Here is a 25,244-nt window from a genome sequence, read left to right on the forward strand (position 1 = left end):
TTTTGAATTTATTATTCAACAAGTAGAACACACTACACAGAATATTCAAAGCCACTACCAACAAAAATAAATAAATAAACAAATAAACTTCTACCCAGTAATGTATTACAGGTTTCTTAACAAATCTTTTCTTTCTGTCACGAAACAGAGAAAGGGTGTAGGGAGAATACAACAAATGGTTTCTGAAAGAAAGATTTTTCACTTAGTTAGAAGTTCTGCTTTCTGACTTATACAGAACATCCTGGTCCACAAATGATGGAATGGACTTTTAGAGAGGGAATTATATTGGGCTAAAGAAGTACAGGGTAAAACTAGAGTCCTCAATGAAAGCCTACAAGAAACTGGTGAGTGACCCAAATACAAATAAATGGATGAGGAAAATGTGTAGGAAATGCTGGCTTGTTGCTGTATTTTTTCTTCTCTTCCTCCTTTTTTCCTTCTTTCTGTGTACTTTTTTTTTCCCAGATACCATATCACTGCACCACATACTCTAGGTATGTGTCCTGTTTCTAATACTTTATATATGGCAATTGAAAATGCCATTTCTCTATACATATGCAAACCACAACCCAAAGTCCAACCTGGAACCTAGTCACTGACTTTCTGTTGAGTCAAAGTTTGAAAGAGTTCTAATTCACATATAGGCTAAACAGATATTCTGGAAATAAGTCTAGAGACTGCATGTACTCTGAGTCCATCTGCTTTCTAAACTATGAAAGCAAAGGATGAATATGACTTCTCCATCCATAACACAAACCCATAAGAAGTCAGGATGCAAAAAAATGACTGCATCTCCTTTGATAGGCAGCACTCATGATAGAGAGATGCAAAGGTTAACTGAATCTTCACATTCACTGCAGCTTATTTTCCCTTATAAATGATTAAAAATGGTGACTATAGAAGACAGTAAACATATTTTCCATGAGTTTAAACATTTTGATTATCAGATAGAGTAAATTAATTAGGATTTCATTATTAAAAATAGGAGATTTATTTGTAAACTTAATAACTTTACTATGTATCTTTACATTCAGAGACTGTACAAGTATTGATGGTACTGGCTTATCTAACATTAAAATGTTCACTCTTCTTACTAATACAAAAGGATGGCTCTTCTTCCCACTCTAAACTCTTTTCTACCATGAAGAAATCTCATTGTACTTGCACAGCGACTGGAGCACTTGACAGACAGGTGTTTGGGACAACAAAAAAGAATCATTACTTTCTTTTTTCTCTTCTCAATTAGAGAACTGAAGATAAGAATACTAATTCTAGTATTATAAGCAAAGCCTAAACATTAGAAAAAGGAGAGAATATGACAAAATGCTTCAAAATACATGCCTGAGGTGGATGGAGATAACTTGTATGTTCATGTGTGGCAGGTTCTGGACAAAACCTTTCAGTCTTTAATCTTCAGATTCATATCTGGAGATAAAATTAAGGGCATATGGTCATGATCTTTTTTGTTCTTGTTGCTGTCATAACTGAAATACCTCCAGTAACTAGCCCAGGAATGCCATTACTGCTCACTTTCCACGCCTATTGTAGCAAAAGTCAGTTATATTCAAGACTAGTGTTATGATGGTGAGTTGGAGTCTATATCACATCACCTAAGATGTCTTCAGATTCCAGACCAGCATTTGGCATTTAGATCCATGATAGCTTAGTGTAATTATGACAACCCTCAGATCATCATGAACAGCTGACATGACTATGAGTTAAGGGCTAACAAACCCCTTCCCATTACAAATCTGATCTTGAATTCACTTTACATATGTCTTCCCTGAGAACTCTGACAAAGGCAAATGCTAGCTTCAGCTGGATTTCTATGCAAAGCCATTGACCCAACAAGCAAAGGACATTAGCACCAGGAGAACTCATGGAGCATAAATGCCTAGTGCTCCCTTGCTAGCTGCTATTTTTGTGCTATTACCTGCTAATGATCCACTGCCAAGAGCAACCGAGTACAGAGTGGTGAAGAAAATGTCTAGCTGAGCCTAAAAGCAACCCTGGGGACTAAACAATGGGCATACCCAGAGCTTGACTTATTGGTACCAGCAGGCAAGTGGGGAGAGGAACCCCAAGGCAGGATCAGCCAGCTTACTTTGCCAGTCTTTTCCGTAGGTCTTTGATTTGGTCATTCTTTTTGGTGAGAATCTCTTTCATGTTTCGATAAGCTGCTGTTTGTTGAAATTTCTTTTCTAACTCCTGCTTTGTGAAAAATGTCAGCCCATTACTAAGAAATGTTAAGGAAAGAATAACAAATGTGATAAAAATGTACACTGCCAATTTTCTTATTTCCTTAAAAACATTCTTGTATAAAATTAAAATCGTCTGAACTTTAAAAATATTTTAAAGGAGAAGCCAATAAAACAGTACTATTTTCCAAGGTAACATCATGTTAGCAAGTAACAAGTATACTATGCCCTAGATATGGGATTCTGTATGACATACAAACTAACTTTCATGTAAGATATGTCCAATATTTTTCTAAATCCCCCAATTCTAAAAACCCAAGGAGGAGGATTTTTAATTTGAATGTCTTAACAAGTACTCATTTTTTATTTATGTGTATGTGTACATGATAGTGAGTTTATGTAAACTACATTCATGTAGAGAACAAGAATTATACATAGTTGTAAGCCATCTGATATGAGTGCTGGAAGCCAAATCCTCTCCAAGAGCCTTAACAACTAAGCCATATTTCTAGCCCTTAATTTGAAGTTTTTTAATTTTAGTTCCCAGGACTGGACTGTAGCACAGCTGGTAGAACATTTACCTAGCATGCATGAGTCCTGGATTCCATCCCTAGCACCCATAATCCTTTTTTAAAAAATACATATGATTGAAAAAGATTAGATTTACTTATTTATTTTATGTATGTGAGTGTTTCACCTGCAAGTATATATGTATAATACATGAATGCTTGGTGCCCATGAGAGTCAGAAGAGGGCACTGGATCCCTTGGAACTGGAGTTACAGATGGTTATGAGCTACCATGTGAGTGCTGGGAACTAAACTTGGGTCCTCTGTAAGAACAGCATATGCTTTTAACTGCTGAGCCATCTCTCATGCCCCACAACCACATTTTTAAGTGTCTACACCCTAAAGTAAAGAATCTACTCTCTATGTATTTCCCATATAAAACATTTTGGAAAAGGTCACACACACACACACACACACACACACACACACACACACACACACACACACACCAGCCATCCAGGTCTCTGTCAGGCAGTGGGAAGAACCAGCAGAGAGCAACACAAGGGTGTAGAGTGCAGGGAGCATATGGAGGAAGAAGAGAGCAGTTTGCTTATTATCACAAAGATAGAAGAACATAAGTACCCAGAAATGATACCTCTTCAGAACATACATTGACTAAAACTCAGAGTAAAAATAATCTGACAACTGTCTAGCATTTATCTAGTCACATTTGTTCCTCTCTGCTGTATGCATTAAGTAATCAGACATGAACAGGTGAAAGCCTTCTGTATATGTCTCCTGACCTTTTCAGCCATGCTCAGCTGCTCCTGTACTCTGAGGAGGTCATGTTTGGCTGCTGCTAGGTTCTCCTCCAAAGACTTTTGGTTTTCTGTCTTGTCATTAAGTGTTTTCTGAAATTCATTCTTAAGAGCTGCAACTGTGTTTTCCAAGTCATCCAAGTCATGGGCCTTTATAAAATCCTATGAAAAATAAGTACATGAATAAAATTTCCCTTGATGTATTAAATAACAGATGTTTTAAAATAGTGATCCAACATCCAAGGAGACAAAGGGTAATGCCGTGTTGTGTGTGCACATAGTTTTTCTCACCCGTTTGGGTAAGTGCCAGTCCCAGCAGGGTTGCCAGCAGGCTCAATCCAGGCTCAGCCTTGGTATACACACACAGCAGATACTCAGTAGTCACTGCATTCCAAATATAGAAAATATCATTTCTGAACTGCTAGGATTTCAGTCAAAAATGAACAAGAGAGAAATGAGATCTTAATTTGACAAAGCTGTGTGTACCAGGGTTGGAATGGCAAATCATTTAGAGAAGGGGGTAGGGGGGTGGGAGGGGGTGTGGCGTGCGTGTGCGCCAGAGTTTCTTATAAATCAAGCTGGCCTCAAACTTGCTTTGTAACCAAAGATGACCTCAAACACCTACCCTGCTTTCACCCTCCCAAGTGCTGGGATTATAGGCATGCACCGACATGCCTGGTTTATGTGGTACTAGGGATCACATCCAGGGCTTTGTGTTTGCTTAAGCAAGCATTTAGTTAACTGAGCTATATCCTAGTCCCCTGACAAATCATTCTGAAAAGTCAAATTAAAAATCAAACAGAACAACTCTTCTTTTTTGTCTCCATTCCAACCTCTCTAGACTTATTCTTTGTTCTTGCAGCAGCCTACTTGCATGTGCCTCTCACCACACCTATATTTCTTGGATTCTTCCTTTTGGGGTGGACCCCAGCGCCCTAGCTCTTTCATGCTGCCCTTCTCAGCCTTTCTTCCTAGTCCATCTCCATTCCTTTGTGTTACTCTCAACCTGCAGAAACACTCTTTATTAGGGACTCCACTTGCCTAGAACCCAGAGTGGGCAACAGCAAACAAAGACACAGCCAGATATCTACACCAAGAAACACTTCAAACATCTTAACTCCAGATGCCTAAATCTCAGCATAAAAATACAAAAATCAACAGCCAGTACAACATGCCTCTTCTAGAGGCCAGGAACCTGTAGTAATCGGACCCAAGAAATGCAATCTAGCTAAAGCACCAGACAAGGACTTCAAAATAGCAATTATGAATATGTTCAAGGACCTTAAAGAGGATATAAACAAATGTCTTAATGAAGACAGTGAAAACACAAACAGTTGAATGAAATAATGAAAACATTGCAAAGCATGAAAGTAGAAATAGAACCACTGAAGAAAATCCAAACTAAAAACCTTGGAAATAAGCCCCACCAACAAATTACAAAACATGGAAGAGAGAATTTCAGGTCTTGAAGACAAGGTAGAAGAAATGGATAGCTCAGTCAAAGCAAATGCTAAATCTTAAAACACACAAACAAAAAAATCCACGCCCCAAAATAAATATACAGGAAATCTAGGACACTATGAAAAAAACCAATCTGCAATAATAGGGTTAGAGTAAAAAGAAGAAACTCGGGCTAGAGAGATGGTTCATCAGGTAAGAGCACTAACTGCTCTTCTTAGAGGACCCGGGTCCCAGCACCCACATGGCAGTTCACACCTGTCTGCTACTCCAGTTCCAGGGCTTCTGACACCCTCACACAGACACACATGGAGGCAAAACATCAATGAACATTAAATAAAAAGAAATTAAAAAGAAACTTAGGTCAAAGGCACAGAAACTATTTTTAACAAAATCATGGATAAAAATTTCCCCAGTCTAAAGAAGGAGGTACCTATCAAGGTACAAGAAGCATATAGAACACCAAACACATAGAACTAGAAAAGAAATTTCCCACAACACATCAAGATAAAAACACTTAATGTATAGAACAAAGAAAGGATGTTAAATACTGCAAGGGAAAAAGACCAAATCACATATAAAGGCAAGCCCATTTGATAACACCTGACTTTTCAATGGAGACTCTGAAAGTCAGAAGGGCCTGTACAGAGATGTTCTACAAACTCTGAGAGACAACAGATGCCAGCCAAACTATCAATTACAATTGAGAGAAAAAGAAAAATATTCCACAATAGAGCCAAATTTAAGCAATCTACCAATCCAGCTCTACAGAAAGCACTACAAGGAAAACTTGAATCTGGAGATGTTAATTACACCCAAAGAGGCACAAATAAACAATTCCAGACAATAAATCAAAAAAGGGGAAAACCCATATCACAACAAAATAACAGGAATCAATAAATATTGCTCATTAATAACTCAGTATTAATGGTCTCAATTCCCCAATAAAAAGAGATTAACAGATTGGATTAGAAAACAAGATCCATCTTTCTGCTGCATCCAAAAACCACACCTCATCATCAAGGATAGACATCATCTCAGGACAAAAGCATGGAAAAAGGTATTCTAAACAAATGGACCCAAGAAGCTAGCAGGTATAGCCATTTTAATATCTGACAAAATAGATTCAAACCAAAACTAATCAGAAATGTTAAGGAAGGACACTACATACTCATTAAAGGAAAAATCCACCAAGAGGATATTAAAATTCTAAACATTTATGCTCCAAACACAAGGGCATTCAAACTCATAAAAGAAACACAATTACAGCCAAAATCCATATAAACCCTCACATTGTGATAGTGGATGACTTTAATAACCCACTTAGTCCACTCTTGCCAATAGACAGGTCATTCAGACAAAAAATAAACAGAGCAATTCTGGAGTTAAATTACATCACAAATCAAATGGACCCAGTAGACATCTAGTGAAATATTAACTTTATTCTCAGCAGCTCAAGGAACTTTCTTCAAAATTGACCACATATTCCGATACAAAACAAATCTCAACAGATATATGAAAATTGAAATAACATCCTGCATCCTATCTGACCACCATGGATTAAAGCTGGATATCAACAACAACAGAAACAGCAGAAAGTATACAAACTCATGGGAACTGTGAAACTCACTACTGCATGAAAAATGCGTCAAGACAGAAATCAAGAAGGAAATAAAAACTTTAAAATGGAATGAAATGAAAACATAACATACCCAACCCTATGGGATACAATGAAGGCAGTTCTATGGGCAAGTTCATATTTCTAAATGCCTACATAAGACTTAAAGAGGGATGCATGGATGGCCCTGGGAAGGGGAAATAGATAAGATCTCCATGAGTAAACTGGGGATGAGGGGTGGGCAATGGAGGGTAGGTGATGAGAACATAAGGGAATGGAATGGTTGAGCTAGAACAGGGAGGGAGGGGGAATGCAATGAAAGAGACACCATGATAGAGAGAGACCTCATGGGGATAGAGAGAAATCCGGTGCTAGGGAAGTTGCCAGGAATCCCCAAGGATGACCCCAGCCTGGGCAAGTAGCAATAGTGGAGAGGGTGCCTGAACTGAACTGGCTTGCCCCAGAGATCAGACTGGTGAATACCCTAACTGTCATCATAGAACTTTTCTCCAATGACTAATGGAAGCAGTTGCAGAGATCCACAGCCAATCACTAGAAGAGCTCCAGGAGTCTAGTCAAAGAGAGAGAAGAGGGATTCTATGAGCAAGTTCATTAGGATCATGATGGGGAAACCTGCAGAGACGACCAAACCAAACTAGAGGGGAACTCATGAAAGTGGATCAATTGCTGTGGAGCCTACATGGGACTGGACTAGGTCCTCTGCATGGTAAGACAGTTATGTAGCTTGATCTGCTTGGGGGTCCCTTGGCGGTAGGATCAGAATCCATCTCCAGTGCATGAGCAGACTTTGTGAAGCCCATTACCTATGGTGGGACACCTCATGTAGCCTTGAGGCAGGGGGAAGGGCTTGGACTTGCTTCTACTGAATGTGCCTCCCCATGGGAGGCCTTGCCTTCTTGTGGGTGGGAGTGGGAGGTAGGTTGGGAGGGGGAAACTAGGGGGGCAGTGTAGCATGAATCTTAGAAGGTCTTATTAATAAAATCAAACCCGGAGCCAGGAATTGGGGTGAACACTGGAAGATCAGAAAGACAGAACAAGCCACAGCTACCTCACCCGGCCAGCTTCTCAGCTGATCTTGTTTCCTCAGACTGGAAGCCTCTGAGTCCTCATCCAGAATGAATCTCAGCTGAACTGCTGCTTGAAAGCCTGAAAGCTTAACCAGCCAAATGCTTCTAATTTCTGGTCCTCACATTTTATATACCTTTCTGCTTTCTACCACCACTCCCTGGGATTAAAGGCTTGCTTTCTGGGATTAAAGGCGTGAGTCACCAAGTTTGACTGTATCCTTGAACACATGGATTTCTGCCTCTGGAATGCTAAGATTAAACTTGAACACATGGATTTCTGCCTCTGGAATGCTAAGATTAAAGGTGTGAGTGCCACCATTTTCTGGCCTTTGTATCTAGCGGCTGTTCTGTCTCTGATCCCAGATAAGTTTATTAGGGTGCACAATATTTTGGGGAACACAATACCACCACAGGGTATTGTGGAGGAGGAGGGAAGAGGGGGATCTTTGGTGTGTAAACTGAATGAAAAAAATTTTCTTAATAAAAAATTAAAGTTAATAAAACACTGTGTAATCTAAAAAAAAAACTAACGAGATCTCATATTACTAACTTATTGAAACATTTGAAAGCACTAGATCAACAAGAATAAATAATATTAAAAAAGAACATATGTGCACAGGGACAAATAGCCAAACGAATGGAAAAACATGAACTATGAACCAATAGCTGAGGAGCCCCCAACTGGATCAGGCCCTCTGGATAAGTGAGACAGTTGATTAGCTTGATCTGTTTGGGAGGCACCCAGGCAGTGGGACCAGGTCCTGTAGTCAGTGCATGAGTTGGCTGTTTGAAACCTGGGGCTTATACAGGGACACTTGGCTCAGCCTGGGAGGAGGGGACTGGACCTGCCTGGACTGAATCTATCAGGTTGAACTCAATCCTCAGGGGAGTCTTTGCCCTGGAGGAGATGGGAATGGGAGGTGGGTCAGGGGGAAGTGGGGGGGGGCAGGAGGGGGAAGAATAAGGGAATCCGTGGCTGATATGTAAAATTAAATTAAATTATAAAATTAAAAAAAAAAAGAACAAATGGCAAGAAATAAACTCAGGGCTGAAATCAAAGAATAGAAACAAAACAAAAAATATAATACAAATAGTTGGTTTGTGGTGATGTATTGTGTCCCCCAATATACTGTGTCCCCCAGTACAATTTATCTGAGGATCAGGGGAAAAAGCCAGCCACTATATTAGACATAGAAGTCAGGCAATGGTAGCACACACCTTCAATTCTATCATTCAGGGATCTATCTGTATCTCTGAGAGTTCAAGGCCTGCCTAGTTATTGGCTATTCAGCTCTTATTACACCAATCATAGCAATATATCTTCACACAGTATACAAATATCCCACAACACTAGACATCTTATGCTACTGAGTAAAACCTCCAGTGTCAGGAATGAGTTATATCTTGTTGAGTTGTTGGCTAAAGCAGCCCCATGGAAACTCAAGCACCACAGCTATTGCTCAAGCTCTTACTTACTCTCCAGAATCTAATGTTAAGGCCCTATTGATGAAAACAACACTTACTCATGTCATTGAACATGAATGAAGTTGAGATGGTGCCTAACTAGAAGCTTCATCCCTACTGACTAGCACTCATAGTACCAGAAGGTACTCTGTACCCTACTGGAGGAGAAAAATAATTATCAGTATGATGCAGGTATAAACCCTGTGACCTACAACAGTGACCTGGTTGTAAGACATACAGGTGTAATAGTCACACAATAGTTGACTATGGAGTAATCAACCACTTTTTGATTAGACTTAAGGCCCACTCCATGAGATGGAACACACACCAGATACTGCTAAGGTGGCCAAAGAACACAAGACTAGCTAGATCACAGGCCTAGGGAAAACATACTAGTATTATTCTGCTACAGGAACACAGCAATAAAATGACATTCTGCAATACCCATAAATTAGTACCTTGTTCAACCCACATCAGAGAAGCTTCCTGCAGTTCATGGGAACTAACACAGCGATCCACAACTGGACAATGTGCAGAGAGAGAGACTTTGGGGATCTCTGTCCTAAATGATATTTTCATCAAAACTCTCCCTTTAAAGCTCAGAGAGCTATGTAGAAGAGTAGGAAGACAGATTGTACAAGCCAGAAGTGAGGAATGACTCCAAGTAAAGTGTCTTCCGGACACAACAGGCTTGATAAACATATCAATTCACAGAGACTATGGCATCATATGTAAGGCCTGTACAGGTTCAAGACAGGTAGAGTCCTAGCAATGAGAGGGGGAAGTGGACATGGGGTTTGACCTAAAAGGTACCTGTAATTGACACCCTCTGGCAAAGGGAAAATCAGTTTTCTCTACTGGAGCCTCACTGGCTCAAGCACACACTTCAGGGCAGGTCCCATGCCGAGGAGTAATTGCCTAACACAAAATAAACAGAATGGTATTTTTGTGGACCCTTTCTTTCATTTTGGCATATTTTTGTCTTATTGTTCTTTTGCTTTTTTACTTTAATTTTTCCTTTTTGTGTTTTGTGGGAGTTTTTTGGTATGCATGTTTCTTTTTGTTTTGAAAGAGATAAGTTGAGAGAATGGGGAGGAGTTGGGAGGAATTGGAGAAAGGAATTTTATAATTAAGAACAAGCAAAAAAAAATTTGGATAAAGGGGGAAAACATAGTAAAGATTTTGAATTATGTGGGCTAGCCTGGGCTACATATAGCAAGTGCCAAGCCAAGCTGGAAACAGTGAGATTTTTCTCTCAAAGAACAAGTAGTATAGGTGTAATAGTTAGATTAGTCACATTCATAAAAAATTTAATAGAAATGTTTTAATTATTATTCAAGAAACTATGGAGATCATTACTTATGATTATTGATTATAAGAGTGTCTAAATTTACAAGGTTTTATGTTTTTCCTGTTGAGTTATATACACTTCTGCAGAATTTGACAACTGCATTACCAATCTTACATCTGAATCTTGCTTTTGACTGGGTAAAACTTTTGACAGAAAAAAAGATCTGCATTGGTGCAACAGAAAATTGACTATAATTGCTTGATATGAGGATGAAGTAGTGTCTTCAACAAAATGAAACAATACTTGAATTTTAAAATATTTAGTCTTTAAAGAGACCTTCCAACTAGTAAAAGCATGTATCCACTTTGCTTTTGAATCAGATAGTAAACAAATGGCTTTTAAATAAATTCATCACCCAAAAATGTTTGTAAATGTTTAACTTACCCAAAAATGTTTGTAAATGTTTAACATTTGAACATTGAAGTTATAAAGCTGTTCTGGAACACTCCCCACCCCCCCTACACACACACACACACACACACTTTTTTCCCCTTAGTCATATAAGAAATATTGTATCAATAAGTAGTTACAGAAAAATAATGTCTGAGACTTGCTTCACACAGACATGGATGAAGGGAAGAAGGCACAAGTAGGAATGAAGCCAGACTGGCCATGCCGGGTGATTGTAAGGCTGAGCAGTGCGCTCATGGGGGTTCATTACACTACTCTCGGTAGTTTTGCATGTTTGAATTTTTTTCATAGAAAAAAAGTTTAACAAAACCTAATGAAGTCTGGGGATACAGCTCAGTATGGGAGTGTTGACCTAGCATGTATAGCTCTGGGCACAATACCCATTCCATAAAAAAGAAAAAAAAAATTATGTTAGAAATGAAAAAAAAGAAAAACATACAGAGGTAGATTTGAAGATTGTTTAGCAGACACTTACAATGACAACCACAGAAAAGACAATTCTACAATGAAAATTCACCACATGGCCTTGTTCATATGAAATCGAAATACCATGTCACACTCAGTGGGAGGACCACAGGAGAGGCAATGCTATACTAATGGACTCCAAGCAGGTGGAGCAACATTCAGTTATTATTCTCAGGTAGGCTTGCAGAGCTACCACTCTGGATATCGCTGTATCCCACAGCATGCTAGATACAAATGAAGCCCATAACCAATAAGTCTCTCTCACTGTCATCTCATCCAAGGAAAACTCAAGTAACATTCAGAATAATAAAATCCAAATGTAAATTTTCCTCAGCTTCCCCCACTCCCCAACTCTAATTAGGTATGGGTGGGAAAGGAGAAAAAATTAATAATAAATTTAAGAACATCTTGCTTGTTATTAAAATCTCTAATGAGCAATGACTCTTCCTTGAAAAATGGACAAAGGATGGAGTTTCTGAGCCAGGGAATCTCAATGTAAGATAGCAATAGCATTCAGCAGAGAGAATGGCAGGGGTAGACAGAGCATGAGAACAGTGATTATAACTAAAGATTCTAACTATTTTTTTTTAGAAGATGTGGAAAAGATAGATAAAATTGTTTTACCTGTTGATTTCCTTGATCAAGCTGTAAATCTTGAAGTGTTCTTTCCAATTTTGACTTTTCATCCAAAGCATTTGTAGCCTATAATCAAATGTAAACAGGATACACTCAACTTTTACTCTCTAGTTTAATTTTTCAGTAACTGTATTGAAGGATTTCTCAGTTACCTGTATTTCAATGGTCTTCAGTCTTGACTTTAATTTCTCATTCTCTTGTTGAAGTCTTAAAATTTCCTTTGTGAGTAAATTCAAATTTTATTATTATTTTAAAGATTTATTTTTATTTTATGTCCATGAGTGTTTTGCTTATATGTGTGTATATATACAATGTGCATGCCAGTGGAGACCAGATGAAGGCATGAGACACCCTGGTAATGGAGTTACAGATGGACGTGAATTACCATGTGGGTGTTTGGAACTAAGCCTGGGTTTTCCACAAAAGTAGCAAGTGCTCTTAACCACTGGACCCTTTCTCCAGCCTCCAAATTTTATTATCTTAACCAAAATATGTTTAACACTTGAAATGATCACTGCTTGTTTTATTTAAAAAATAACCAAAATTATGCAATGGTTCAAAAATCCAAATGACGCCAGGCGGTGGTGGCTCACGCCTTTAATCCCAGCACTCGGGAGGCAGAGCCAGGCGGATCTCTGTGAGTTTGAGGCCAGCCTGGGCTACCAAGTGAGTTCCAGGAAAGGCGCAAAGCTACACAGAGAAACCCTGTCTCGTAAAACCAAAAAAAAAAAAAAAAAAAAAAAAAAAAAAAAAAAAAAAAAAAAAAAAAAAAAATCCAAATGCCCTGGTTAGGAGTAAAATCCTACTTTCACAAAGCCTGTCCCAACCCCATACCTGTGAGTCAAGTTTAGCTCAAAGACTTAGCTACTTTTTGCTCAGAAACACCTTTTCTCTGTATGTTCTCTGTATTCAGCCATTCTCTCTCACCTAGCTTTCTGATTCTGCAACTTGGCTACACTGCTGCCACTTAACCCTGAAAACACACTACCTTCATCATTTTAGTACCCAGTACTCCAGCTTCTGTATGGCTCTGAGGGGAGGCCAAATACCTCATATGCAGTTCTGATGAGATGCAATGACCTGACCAGTCTAATTTTGTATTTTACTCCAATATACATGCTGGACTGCTCAGAGGCCCCTGTGCTCTGTTATTCTAAGTCATGCCAACCTTTTGTTTGCTTCTGGCCAGTAGCCATTCTGCTCCTTTGCCCAACATGCCCCCTTTAACTTAACCTGTCTTCATCTTTAAGACCCAGCTCAGAGGCTACATCATTCAAACATCTGTTCTTATCTCTTCCCACCCACACAGAACTATGTCACCCATAGGACCCTTTAGTTCTCTCATCTCTGCTTCTGTAAATGTTAGTTCCAACTTCCCAATGAAATGATAACAGTTTGGAGGGTGTACTAGGTACTGTACTGCTTTTTAAGTGTACCAAAATCTGACATGCATAATGCCAAGAATATGGAGTTGAGAAAAATTTATTTTTATGCTGATAACTTCTATAAGCATTAAAAAAAAACCTAACATTTTTGTGGATCACAAATTTCAAATGCACACCCAGAAAAACATAGTTCAAAATTCCATGCCGTACACTTTACTATGAAAAGATCTATCAGTCACTTTAGACTCTACAAAGTAGGTATACACTCTTCTGGTCACTGATTTCCATTCAGTAAAACTGTGACAGACTATTTCTCTTACCCTAGCATTACTCAGGAAATGGGAGCAGAACCAAGGTTTTCCCTTTTCCCAAAATAATGAGAATATTACCTTGTTTAGCAGTTCTGTTGTTCCACCTTCATTAATTGGAACAAGTTTAGGCTTTGTGATATCCATGATGGGCTGTAACAAATGAAGAAACCAATCTAAAATCACCACAGAGTAAAGCAAGAATCATTAAACATTTGCACTTTCTAAGTGGAAGACATATCTATAAACAATCCACCAGGACTTCAGTTCCACAGATGTAATGATTCTTGTTGGGTTCATTCTGTTATGTTCAGTGCCTATGATGTGCCAATATATGACAGAGATAAAAATGAAACCCAGCCAGGCATTGTGGCGCACGCCTTTAATCCCAGCACTCAAGAGGCAGAAGCAGGAGGATCTCTTTGAGTTCCAGGTCAGCCTGGTCTACAAAGCAAGTTCCAGAACAGCCAGGGATACATAGAGAAACTCTGTCTTAAAAAAAACCAAAACCAAAACCTAAACCAAACCAAACCAAACCAAACCAAACCACAACAAAATACCCTTTCAAAAGAAACCCAAGGAGCTCATAGCCAGACTTGATAAAAATCTCTAGCTTCTAGGACTAGAATTTTCATCTGTGGTAGCTGAAAATAATTTCTGCATGAACCTTATACCATGAAGTTGTAATGGCTAAGGAATTATAGATGAACAATAACTTAGCACAAATATTTGGGTATTTTAATAGCCCTCTGACCCAAAATTTTTTTAGTCAGAAATATGTTACAAAGAGTTATTAGAAAATGTTTTCTGTTTGTCTATACATGGATTCACCTCAGTAGTGTTTAGCTATCTGGCAAGAGGGACTATTAATAATTTATGGTGTATCTAGTAAGTGACACCACAGCACATAATTGTTTAGAAAGATAACCAGGCTGTCTCCACCTGCTGTCTTGGGTAACCTGCCTATGGCACACAGTTAAGAAGCAGAGTCAGGATATAACCACAGGTCTGATCACCATAAAGAATATGCGCTGCATCAGTTGAATGAAGGATTTACAAGGCCTGGGATTCAGACTAGACTGCAGGGAGTGAGTGTGTGTGTGTGTGTGTGTGTGTGTGTGTGTGTGTGTATCATAACAGACAGAAATAGTTCTTCAGTTACTTCGAAAACTTTTCATCTTTGGTTTGCAAGTGTGAGTAGCAATTGAATTCTACTCCCAACTTGAATGCTTTTCCTTTAAAGGTCTCACTTCCACCTCCACTAGTTATATCTTGAGGATTTTAGAGACCAGCTATTAAGAAATATGGGAAGCTGAGGAAATGCCTCAACTTATCACACAAACATGAGGACTTAAGTTTGGATTCTCAGTACCCACATAAAAACCAGGCAGGCATGGTGACCTACCTATAATTTCTGGGCTCTATAGGCAGAGACAAGGGATTCCTAGGGAAAGCTGACTAGCTGGTAAATTGGTGACCTCTAAGTTTAGTAAAAGTCTGTGCCTCAGTAAATAAAGTAGGAAGTGATCAAAGAAGATACTGCATCAATATCTGGCCTCCATGTGCAAGCACAAACATGTGCACAAGCAGCTGTGCACATGGGCATCCATATATACACAAACAGGCATGCAAATGAATGCATAACCACACATGTAAAAATAAATACAGATTTAGAAATAATAAAAATTACCTTTTTATTTGAAGATGTAAATTCTGCCTTTTCAAATTCAGCAACTTGTTCTAATAATTCTCTGGAGAATAAAAGCAAATTTAAGAGAATATTCATTGACATTAGACTTCTAGCACACAAAAGAATAAAAAAAAAAATCACAAGAACCAACCTATCACATGCTCATGAGAAGAGCATAAGATTGTACAAAACTGATATTTAATTACAAGTGGTTGGGAATCTCACACCCCTGTAAGCAAATCTGAATCATCTATAGCTCTTGGTACTTTGTACTTGGTAGGTATATGATATATATAGTAAGACATAAAAGTCAATACATATATAAATGACAGTTGTATTTCTGAGTTGCATCATGATTTCTCTATTGCAATAATATTCACTGTTACCTAAGAAAGAGTCTGATTTGTAACAGAGTTATCTTGGATATGATAGTAGTCCACAGCATTTACTGAGCAAGAATACCAGCATATTCTATGGAAATACAGATGGTGTGACCAAGTCCCCAATGATCCACCAAGACTGATGTGTTGGCTATACTCTTGCTTAGAGACCATTCTTCTACCTTCTTCAAACATCAACACTCAGCATGTTCTCACCAGTCACTGACAGTTACAGAAGTCAAATGAGTTTCCATCCTTGCTTGGGGGACTGTTCTTAGCATTTGCTCATAATTTTCCACTTGAGGAGAGATTGGAGAACAATTTCTAGAGCTTGGCAGTGAGTCCTTCTTGACTTCTGGCATGTATTTTTTTTTTTTTTTTTTTTTTGAGACAGAGTCTTATTGTATAGCCCTAGCAGTCTTGAACTCCCAGAGACTGCCTGCCTCTGCCTCTCAAGTGTTGGAAAAGGTATGAACCATGATGCCCAATTGGCATGCTATTTCTCAGGACAAGCTTCAACTTCACTGATCTTACTAGAGGTTTTTCAATTTATGAGCTTTTCAATATTGTAAAGCTTTTAAGCCTTTTATAGTTTACATTTCCTAAGGTAAGTGTATGATTTCAAATGCAATTATCTAGAAACAAATTTGCAATACTATAGTCTGAATAAATGGAAATGATACTCCGACATATTTTTAAAGGTTCCAATCTTTATTACTTAGCAGATCTATGCATCAAGACCACTGTAATACTAATTATGCTACCAAAGATGCTGTAAGGAATCATTACTTTACATAGATTGAAAAGCAGTTTCATTTGGCTCAAATGCTTTTTTAGTACCTAAGGATGGTGGAATCAGTATCTTTTTGAGTGCTACTCAAGGGAATTATCTAGTGACTGTGCCTTACTGCCACCCTACCCATATTGTCTCACACCCTAGCCCAAGAAATGCACTAGCAAAGTTATTTGCTAACTTTTAAGATCATGCCTGGGTCTCTATATCTCAACTATAGGTACAAATTTTACCTGTTTTCAAGTTCAGAGATGTCTGTCTGTAGCTTTAGGTACCACTTCTCAGCTTGTGAGAACAGCTGCCGCAGGAGTAGCACATTGGTGTAGGCTGTATTGATGAGCTCAGACTCCACCTCACTGTGTACCACAGCCTGCAGCCCATTCAGGACTTCTGTGACCTCATCCATGGTGAAAGTCTCCTCCACCAGCCTGAAAACATTATGACTCCAATGGCTAGTTTATCACAGGAGCAACTTACAAAATAAAACCGAAATCAAGAAACCTACACTTTGACATTTAAAGAATCAAAGATTACAGGAAAAACTCTCTGGGAGAGATTTATTAAAATGATTAGATTGTGGATAATTCTTCAAATGTGTTTATTTTAAAATACAACTACATGCTGAGAAACACCCTCTAAACCTTCATCTATCCTTTTAACTTTTCAATATTATTATTTTTTTACTTTATACTCCTCTAAATTAGTCTTAACACATTTAGAAACTTAAAAAGTCACCTAGAACATGTTGCTTCTCCATTTTCTGTCACTTTTCTAACATTTTAGTAACAGTGTGAATCACTTAAATGTTAGTAAATGCCCATGAGACATAAACTGCACTTGTATGCTGTCCCCCCCCCCCCCGTGTGAGAACTTACGCTTTTGGAGGAGGAGATGAGGGAGGGGCTGGGGGGGTTAGATGGGGAGAGGCAGGAGGAAGGGTGAGAGGGGGATCTGTGGTTGGTATGTGAAATGAATAGAAAAATTTCTTTAAATAAAAAAATTTCTTAGTGGTTTAGAGACACAAAATAAAATAAAATCTAATGTCTTAAAGTACCACTATGACATCACAAAAATTAATGTCTCCATCAATAGCAGCGTTAAAAACTACTCTCATTGGAGATACTTGGGTTTGAAAGGAATTTCAGGGGATGGGCCATCATCTTCAATACCGTAACTGTACACAGGGGCTTAGAGAGTGAAAGAGATTTGCCTGTGAGTCCACTGTGGGTGACTAAGCCCAACAATGCCAGCAACATGACCAAGAGTTAGAGTCCTTAACATACCCTGTGCACACCTCCTACTCTCAATGATATTGTCATAGTAACAAAATTTTTGTCTCTCCCAGCTTTGCCTCTCCAGTCTCTCACCCTCAGACTCTTAGCTCACCTTTGTCTTTTACTTTTCTTCCAAACAGACAAAATCAAGCAAGAGTTGGTTATACTTAGTCTTACAACAATTATACTCAAATTAATAGTAAACACTTCTAGCAGTTAAATTCCACTAAGTAGTATTTAATGGATGATTCTTTAACATCATTTGACTAAAAGAATATAGCCATTTAAAAAATATAGTACTTTAATTTCATAGTCCTTATTAAAATATTAGTATTTTCTTTATTATTTAATAGACTGTACCATATTTTTGCCAGTTACATTGTTTTCATCCACTGGAGTTAAAGAACCAGATCACCAGATTAGGTTAATTGGTTGAACAGACAGTAGTTCAAGGCTGATGACCTCCACAACAGCTATAGACAACCCGGAGACCTTTACTTTTTCTACTTACATCTCACTTGACATTTAACATTTACTTTCCATTGTTGGTCCAACAAAACTTAACAACTTTTGCTTCAAATCAACTAACAATTTTGGTACTACCAAGTAAGTGTTTCATAATATCTTTCCCTCTCCTAATTCTTCTAAATGAACAGCACAGGTTCATAACTGCCATGTCATATGTCTCTGCTCTTTTAAGATATCATTCAAGAAATTAAAGATATGGAAGATTTGATACATAAGTCCTTCACAATTTTTATCTGAAACTTTCCAGTACACAATAATTACCACGTACATGTCTGACAATGTACTGGTACTGTCACACCACACGTATTTCTTAATTTCACAAATCCATGGAACATAGTGGAGCCTGTCTCAGTGACTGCTATGGTTGTTATCCTGGTATCCCCCATACTAGCTACCAGGAAGAATCCATATTTTTCTCTGATTTCCTAATCAGAGTTTAACTTTATCTACTCAGTACCCTTTCTTTTTTGAGAAATTTTTACATGACCAGGTACACAGGTATTTAAAGTAAGCAAGTAGACAGATAAAACATTTGCTAATTAAAAATCATAATTTGTTTTCTTAAAACAAACCAGGTGTCGTGGCACATGCCTTTAACCCCAGCACTTGGGGAGGCAGAAGCAGAACTTTCTATGAGTTCAAGGCCAGCCTGGTCTACAAAGTGAGTTCCAGGACAGCCATAGCTGTTAACAGAGAAACCCTGGCTTGAAAAACTAAAAAAGAAAAAAACCCAAAGAAAAAAAACCAACAATTCTTTGTTATATATAAAATTTGCCATTTTCTAAAGCTGAAAGCTAATTTTTCATATAATCAGATAATGTGCTTATTTTTCTAGCAACAATTAAATCTTATTTGAGTATTTGATAAAACAAAGCAGAGCACACCTTCAACATTTTTCAGAGTTGATTGATAATTTGACTTTATAACCATTAATATTGAGAATACTGCTCTGCGTAAATATACAGTACAAAATGGCAAAATATATTTATGGCCATTTCAGAAATGGTTGGAAATTCTATCTTAATCCCAAACCAAAATTCACTTTATGGTTTTTTAATGAAACACAACAACTCAAATAACAATTTTTAAAATCAAAGACTCTAACACAATAGACTCCAGAGATACACTAATTTGATACTTACATGCTGAAGAATGATGGTAAGAAAATATTGTGTTGTCATAATTAAAACATTATGTTTCCATAAGAGCAGATTACTTATAAGTACAGTAAAATCACTGAAATTCAAAGCATACAATAGTCTAAGCCAAAGAGTTCCAGGCAGCTTCCATTTGAGCTGGGTGGCATGATGGCCTGGGCAGTGCAGAATGTGCCTGTAGTGTTTAGAGCCAAGGCTGCAGTGACATCATCACATGATAAAACATTGGCAAATGCTATCTGAATACTTCAGATACATTATGAATTTGATTATGAACTAATTTTTAGTGATGGCATTTTCAGAAATCTTTTACTACTGTCAAATTTTCAAGGAATACACATTCATTCAGTTATATGACCCACAGTTTTAAGAAGCAAGGCCTTAAACTCTCTTGATACCTGCTCTCCTTGAGGTCTTCAAAGCAGGAATCTACTGTTTTAAGTCTCAAGCCTCTTTTTGAACGAGCAAAACGCATGTAATTAATAACCTCATTTTGATGGTGCTCATTTAGGCCCAACTCTGCCTGAAAAAGAGAGAATTTGTTAGTCCTGAGGATCAGACAAAAAAACTAACAATGAAAATAAGTAAGATACTTTGTTGGGCCTGGTGTGGTGGCACACACCTTTAATCTCAGCACTTGGGAGGCAGAGGCAGATCTCTGTGAGTTTGGGACCAGTCTGATCTACATAGTAAGCTTCAGACCAGCCAGGGCTACACAAAAGCCCCTGTATCCAGAAAAGAAAAAAAAAAAAAAAAAAAAAAAAAAAAAAAAGAAGAACAATAATGATGATACTGTGTTGTAGAACTGCTAGATGTATTATCAGGTTGCCTTCTTCTCTTACTCCTACCTATCCAGCTAGAACTTCCTTGAAATCAAATATACAGTCATATGACTACTTCTCAGGAACAGAAATAATCCAAAGAGGCATGGGGTACTTTCAAAGACTTAAGATATGGGGTATACCTTAAACCTCTGTCATCTCCAATTTCTCTGAAAGTTGGCAGAGGGGGTGACTAGGATGAGCCATGCTAGCCACTTTTATGTCCCAGGGCTAAAACAACAGAAAGAAAAAAGACCTTGCTCCTTACCTCACGGAGCAGCACTGACCCACTCACTAAATGAGAGACTGTAGCAGGCCTTATTTTGGACTACCAACCAGCTCCCAAATCATGACATGGCAACTTAATATTAGTTATGAATGTTTGGCCTTATCTTATGCTTGTCCCACTAGCTCTTATAAATTAAATTAACCTGTTTCTTTTCATCTACATGTTGCCTCAGAGCTTTTTACCTTTCTCTCATTTTATATGTCCTACTTTCCTGCGTGTCTGTCTGTTTGGCTGCCTGGCCTCAGGTATCTCCCCCTCTTCTTCTCTTTCCTCCTCGTTCTCTTCTCTCCTCTCAAGCCTAGATTCCTCCTCCTACTTTATTCTCTCTGCCCGCCAGCCCTGCCCATCCCTCTACTGCCTAGCTATTGGCTTTTTACTAGACCAATCAGGTGCCTTAGGTAGGCAAGGTAAAACAAATGTAACACATCTTTACCTAATTAAACAAATGCAGCATAAACAAATGTAACACACTTTTGCATAAAGTAATATCCTACAACATAAACAAATGTAACACATCTTTACATAAAATAACATTCCACAACAGAGATGACTGCAATGTGAGAGGGAATTAAACATCTGCATTCTTTAATACACTGATCTTCAGATTTCTATCACAGAAACTTCACCTTACCAAATACAGCCTTAAAAAGGATATTTGGTTTGAAAATAGCCCCTAGTTTTTGTTATAAACCAGATGCTGTTTTTAAAATAACCAAATCAAGAAGCTGCATGGGTAAATGAAGCTCTCAGACCTGATCAGAGAAATTTCTTTGTACAACGGATGGTGGTTAATGCAGAAACTCACAACTGGTCAAAGTGCAGAGAATAAGTAGACTTTGGCCACAACTGGGATATCTCTGCCACACCCCTCTTCCAAGGAACAGAAACTATCTCTGAAGAGGGACAGGATCAGATCAATACAGTGTCTTCTAGATCTGATAGGGCTGCTCTGCTCGGAACTCACAACTGTGGTTGCCTGCACAAAGCCAGGCCAATCAACAATCTAGCATGGAGGCAGGAGGGATTTATGGGATCTGGAGAGTCAGTTTCTTTTAAGAGTATGGCCCATGGTAGGTTGGTCATTCCCCAGTGGATGGTCCCACACCCATGAGTAAATGGGCAGCATATACTAGGTAGGTACAGAAACTGCAAGATGAATCTGGGAGGAGCTGGGGGAGGAGTAAATATGATTTTAATTACATTGTATGCATGTATGAAATCTTTAAAGCATTTTTTTTTGGAGACAGCATTTCTTTGTGTAGCCCTGGGTGTCCTGAAACTTGCTCTGTAGATGGGCTGACCTTGAACTCAGAGATCCACCTGCCTCTGCCTCCTCCCCACTTTTTTTTTTTTTTTTGAGACAAGGTTTCTCTGTGTAACCACCTTGACATCTTTGAACTCGCTCTGTAGATCAGGCAGACCTCAAACTCACAGAGATCTACCTGTCTCTGCCTCCGGAATGCTGGGATTAAAGCTGAACGCCACCACTATCTGGCAATAAAAATATTTTTTTAAAAAAAGCCAAACAGAGGCTGGGTGGTGGTGGTGGTGGTGGTGGTGGCGGCGGCGGCGGCGGACGCCTTTAATCCCAGCACTCGGGAGGCAGAGCCAGGCAGATCTCTGTGAGTTCGAGGCCAGCCTGTGCTACCAAGTGAGTTCCAGGAAAGGCGAAAAGCTACACAGAGAAACCCTGTCTCGAAAAACCAAAAAAAAAAAAAAAAAAAAAAAAAGAATACAAACAGGAGAGTGAGCCTATTGCTAAAAAATTTTCATTTCATGTGCATTATTTGATGAGTCATTTTCCAACCCTTTCAATTTACTAATGAACTATTTATGCCCAATTCCCAAGTATTAATTGTCAGATTGACAGAAAAGAGTAAGAACACAAACAAGTACTGAAGGGACTTTGGTCAGCTCAAGTGTGGCAAGCATGGCTCTGGCAGGACTTGCCCTTCTCCCCAGTTCCTTCTGCCTTGCTATTACATTCCCAAAGCTAGCCACCAAAGTCTATTCCCTTATTTGACCACTTCCTCCTCCTAAGGCTGACTACCAAGGTCCAAATATTCAAGTATTAAAGTCCAGCAATCAAGGGCAGGAGAAATGACTCAGAGATAAAGAGCACTGGCTGCTCTTGCAGAAGTCCTGAGTTCAATTCCCAGTAACCACAAGGTGGCTCAAAGCCATCTATAATGAGATCTGGTGCCCTCTTCTGGAGTGAAGACATACATGCAGGCAGAAGTCAGTATCCATAATAAATAAATTAAAAAAAAAAAAAGTCAAAAAATCAAAATCAAAATATACCACCGCATCCTAGCTCATTGTAACTAGCTCCCCATTCTCTCTTCTTAAAAATTACACCTGCAACGTCATTTGCTGCTGTTTTCTGCCTGAGTCAGAAAGCAGCCACTTTAACTTTTGTTCCCCGCTTAATAAAGGATCTCTCTGTGAAAACAGGTGTTTGGGTGTGCTTTGTGCCCAATCTGGATGGGGGGGGGAATCTCCGCTGCACTGGGGTCTCCTTTAAGCACTAGCCCCCTCCCCCTCCGTGACACCACTAGCATCATTTTCTCGTTTTTGAAATCAAGAGAAGCAGAACTAGTTCTAAGCTCGGGACTGGTTAAGGAGCGGACTGTTTTGTTCAGATGTATACAAGGTGAGGGCTTACTAGGAATTCTGATTGCTGGGATTTGTTGGCAGCCCGTTTCAGCAGCACTCTCAATAACTTCACCACCCCTTCAACTTCATTTTCGTGCTTTTATCCATATACAACCATTTAAACTGGTAAAGCTGATGAGTGAACTGGTGTATTCTTTCCCGTCTTACCTGTTTCAAGCTAAGCCCGAACTCTAATACAGAGCTACATTCTAGCCTAATGGTCTTCACAAGTCCAAACAAAGGAAATACCACCCATATTTAATCAGCTATAAAATAAGGCGCTTCAGAAAGTTAGACTCAATCAAGTTCACACAGAAAGTTGGAACCAGCCTGTAAACTGTGCACAAAGGCCTTCGCTGACGGCCAGGGCGTCCCAGACCACGGCTAAGGATGAGGTGAGCAGGCCGGAGAAAGGCTTCAGCAAGGATGATCTCACCGAGGTGATGCTAGCCTCCCTTCCCCACCGAGGCCCAGCCTGCGCGGCCCGGCTCGTCGTCCATTTCCTAGCCGGGCCCTCTCCTGACGCTGATACTCACCATGGCGGTGGCGGGACCAGACAGGAAACACGGAGGCCTGAGCTGCGGCCTGAGGAAAGTAGGTTGTTTAGAAGCCACGGGTTGCCAATGGGAACGGAGGCACGTGGGCCCTCGGCTGTACACTGTCATTGGCCCTCAATATCACGTGATAGAAAGCGCTGCGTAACTGGCTGATTTCCGCATGTACATTGGTTTCGAGATCCGGAAGTCCCACCTTTTCGCGTCACGCTACTTGGGGCGGTGCCTGTCATTGCCAAGGTAACAGAGAGGCGGTGTCGCGTGGAATTCCAGTGTGTTTGAGTACTCCGAATCCCGACAGAGGTTGGGGTCGGCTGGTTGCGCCTTGGCACCAGGAACCAGAGCGTGGTTCCAGACCTTTCGACCGCTTCTGATAAAAACAGGCGTGGTGACCTGGGCTTCAGCGTGACAGCATCAGGTCGACAAGCCAATGCTGGAAATGATGCGCGCCCTTCCTCCATCTACGTTATCTTATAATGATGGCAGAAGTGACTAATTAAACTTTACCTTTGAAAAATGTGCAAACACATAGGCTTACATACAGCAGTTCATTAGACAGAGACAGACACTAGATTCTCCAGAACGTTGTGGAATAACATCCTGGTCTCCCTGGCGGAAAATATCACTTATGAAGTCTAGCTTGAGTCATTGGAATCTGCAAGTTTAACCGTTGTTCCAAAGCGATAGACACTGTCCTTGGCTGGCATGGTGAGCTTGCCTTTAACCCCAGCACTTGTAAAGCAGGCAGGGGCTGGTGGATCTCTGTGATCTGTGAGTTCAAGGCCATCCCGGGCTACTTAATGAGACCCTGTCTTTAAAAACAACAACAAAACCACTGTCCTATGAAAGGCAAGTATAGGAAGAGATGATCACAAATACTGGGTTCCAGTGAACACACCCCATATCTTATGAGGAGGCACTTGGGTAAGCCAACCTCGTGTAGAGCTGCCAGCCTTTTGAAACTGGGAGACTTAAAGCAGGAAGGAACGAACATTGAGGATTAATTTTGGTGGTCCATTTTGGGATTATCTATCACAGCCCAACACTAAGTACAGTTTAAAGTGAATCACAATTGGGTGTTTTTGATGCAGAAGGATTTTAGAGACCTGGTTCCAGGACTGAGAATCTACAGACTCCCACGCTAGATGGGCACTCTGAAGCTTGACTCTGAAACCAATATAAGTATGTTTTCAAGGCAAAAATCAAAAGACTATTGTCAAGTTTTCTAATACAGTGGATGTTAAATAAGATTCTGGTTTCAAGAATTTTATCTTTAATTTTTTTTTGCCATTTTATTCCATCTAAATGATACTAAGTTAGGTAGAAAATTAGTAGCTGTCACAGGAGCTAAGCTTAATAACTTAAAAGTCAAATAGAGGGCTGGTGGGATGGCTC

General features: G+C 39.3%; 1 protein-coding gene across 2 annotated transcripts; it reads right to left on the bottom strand.

The window, feature by feature from the left end:
* Nucleotides 1-410: 410 nt before the first annotated feature.
* Lztfl1 (leucine zipper transcription factor like 1) lies at nucleotides 411-23,937 on the bottom strand. Of its 2 annotated transcripts, XM_028860577.1 has the most exons (10): nucleotides 23,832-23,936; nucleotides 19,929-20,053; nucleotides 16,805-16,999; nucleotides 15,399-15,459; nucleotides 13,790-13,861; nucleotides 12,168-12,233; nucleotides 12,004-12,081; nucleotides 3,510-3,686; nucleotides 2,105-2,208; nucleotides 411-1,425 (listed from the first exon to the last, which is right to left on the bottom strand). In XM_028860577.1, the coding sequence occupies exons 1-10, from the start codon at nucleotides 23,832-23,834 to the stop codon at nucleotides 1,407-1,409; spliced, it is 900 nt and encodes a 299-aa protein (XP_028716410.1). In that variant the 5' UTR covers nucleotides 23,835-23,936; the 3' UTR covers nucleotides 411-1,406. The 2 variants fall into 2 exon arrangements, with proteins under 2 accessions (XP_028716410.1, XP_037063972.1); XM_037208077.1 differs by lacking the exon at nucleotides 411-1,425 and having other exon boundaries at nucleotides 2,150-2,236; nucleotides 23,832-23,937.
* Nucleotides 23,938-25,244: the final 1,307 nt, after the last annotated feature.

The sequence above is a fragment of the Peromyscus leucopus genome, chromosome 7 (assembly GCF_004664715.2).
Source record: "Peromyscus leucopus breed LL Stock chromosome 7, UCI_PerLeu_2.1, whole genome shotgun sequence".
NCBI lineage: Eukaryota > Metazoa > Chordata > Mammalia > Rodentia > Cricetidae > Peromyscus > Peromyscus leucopus.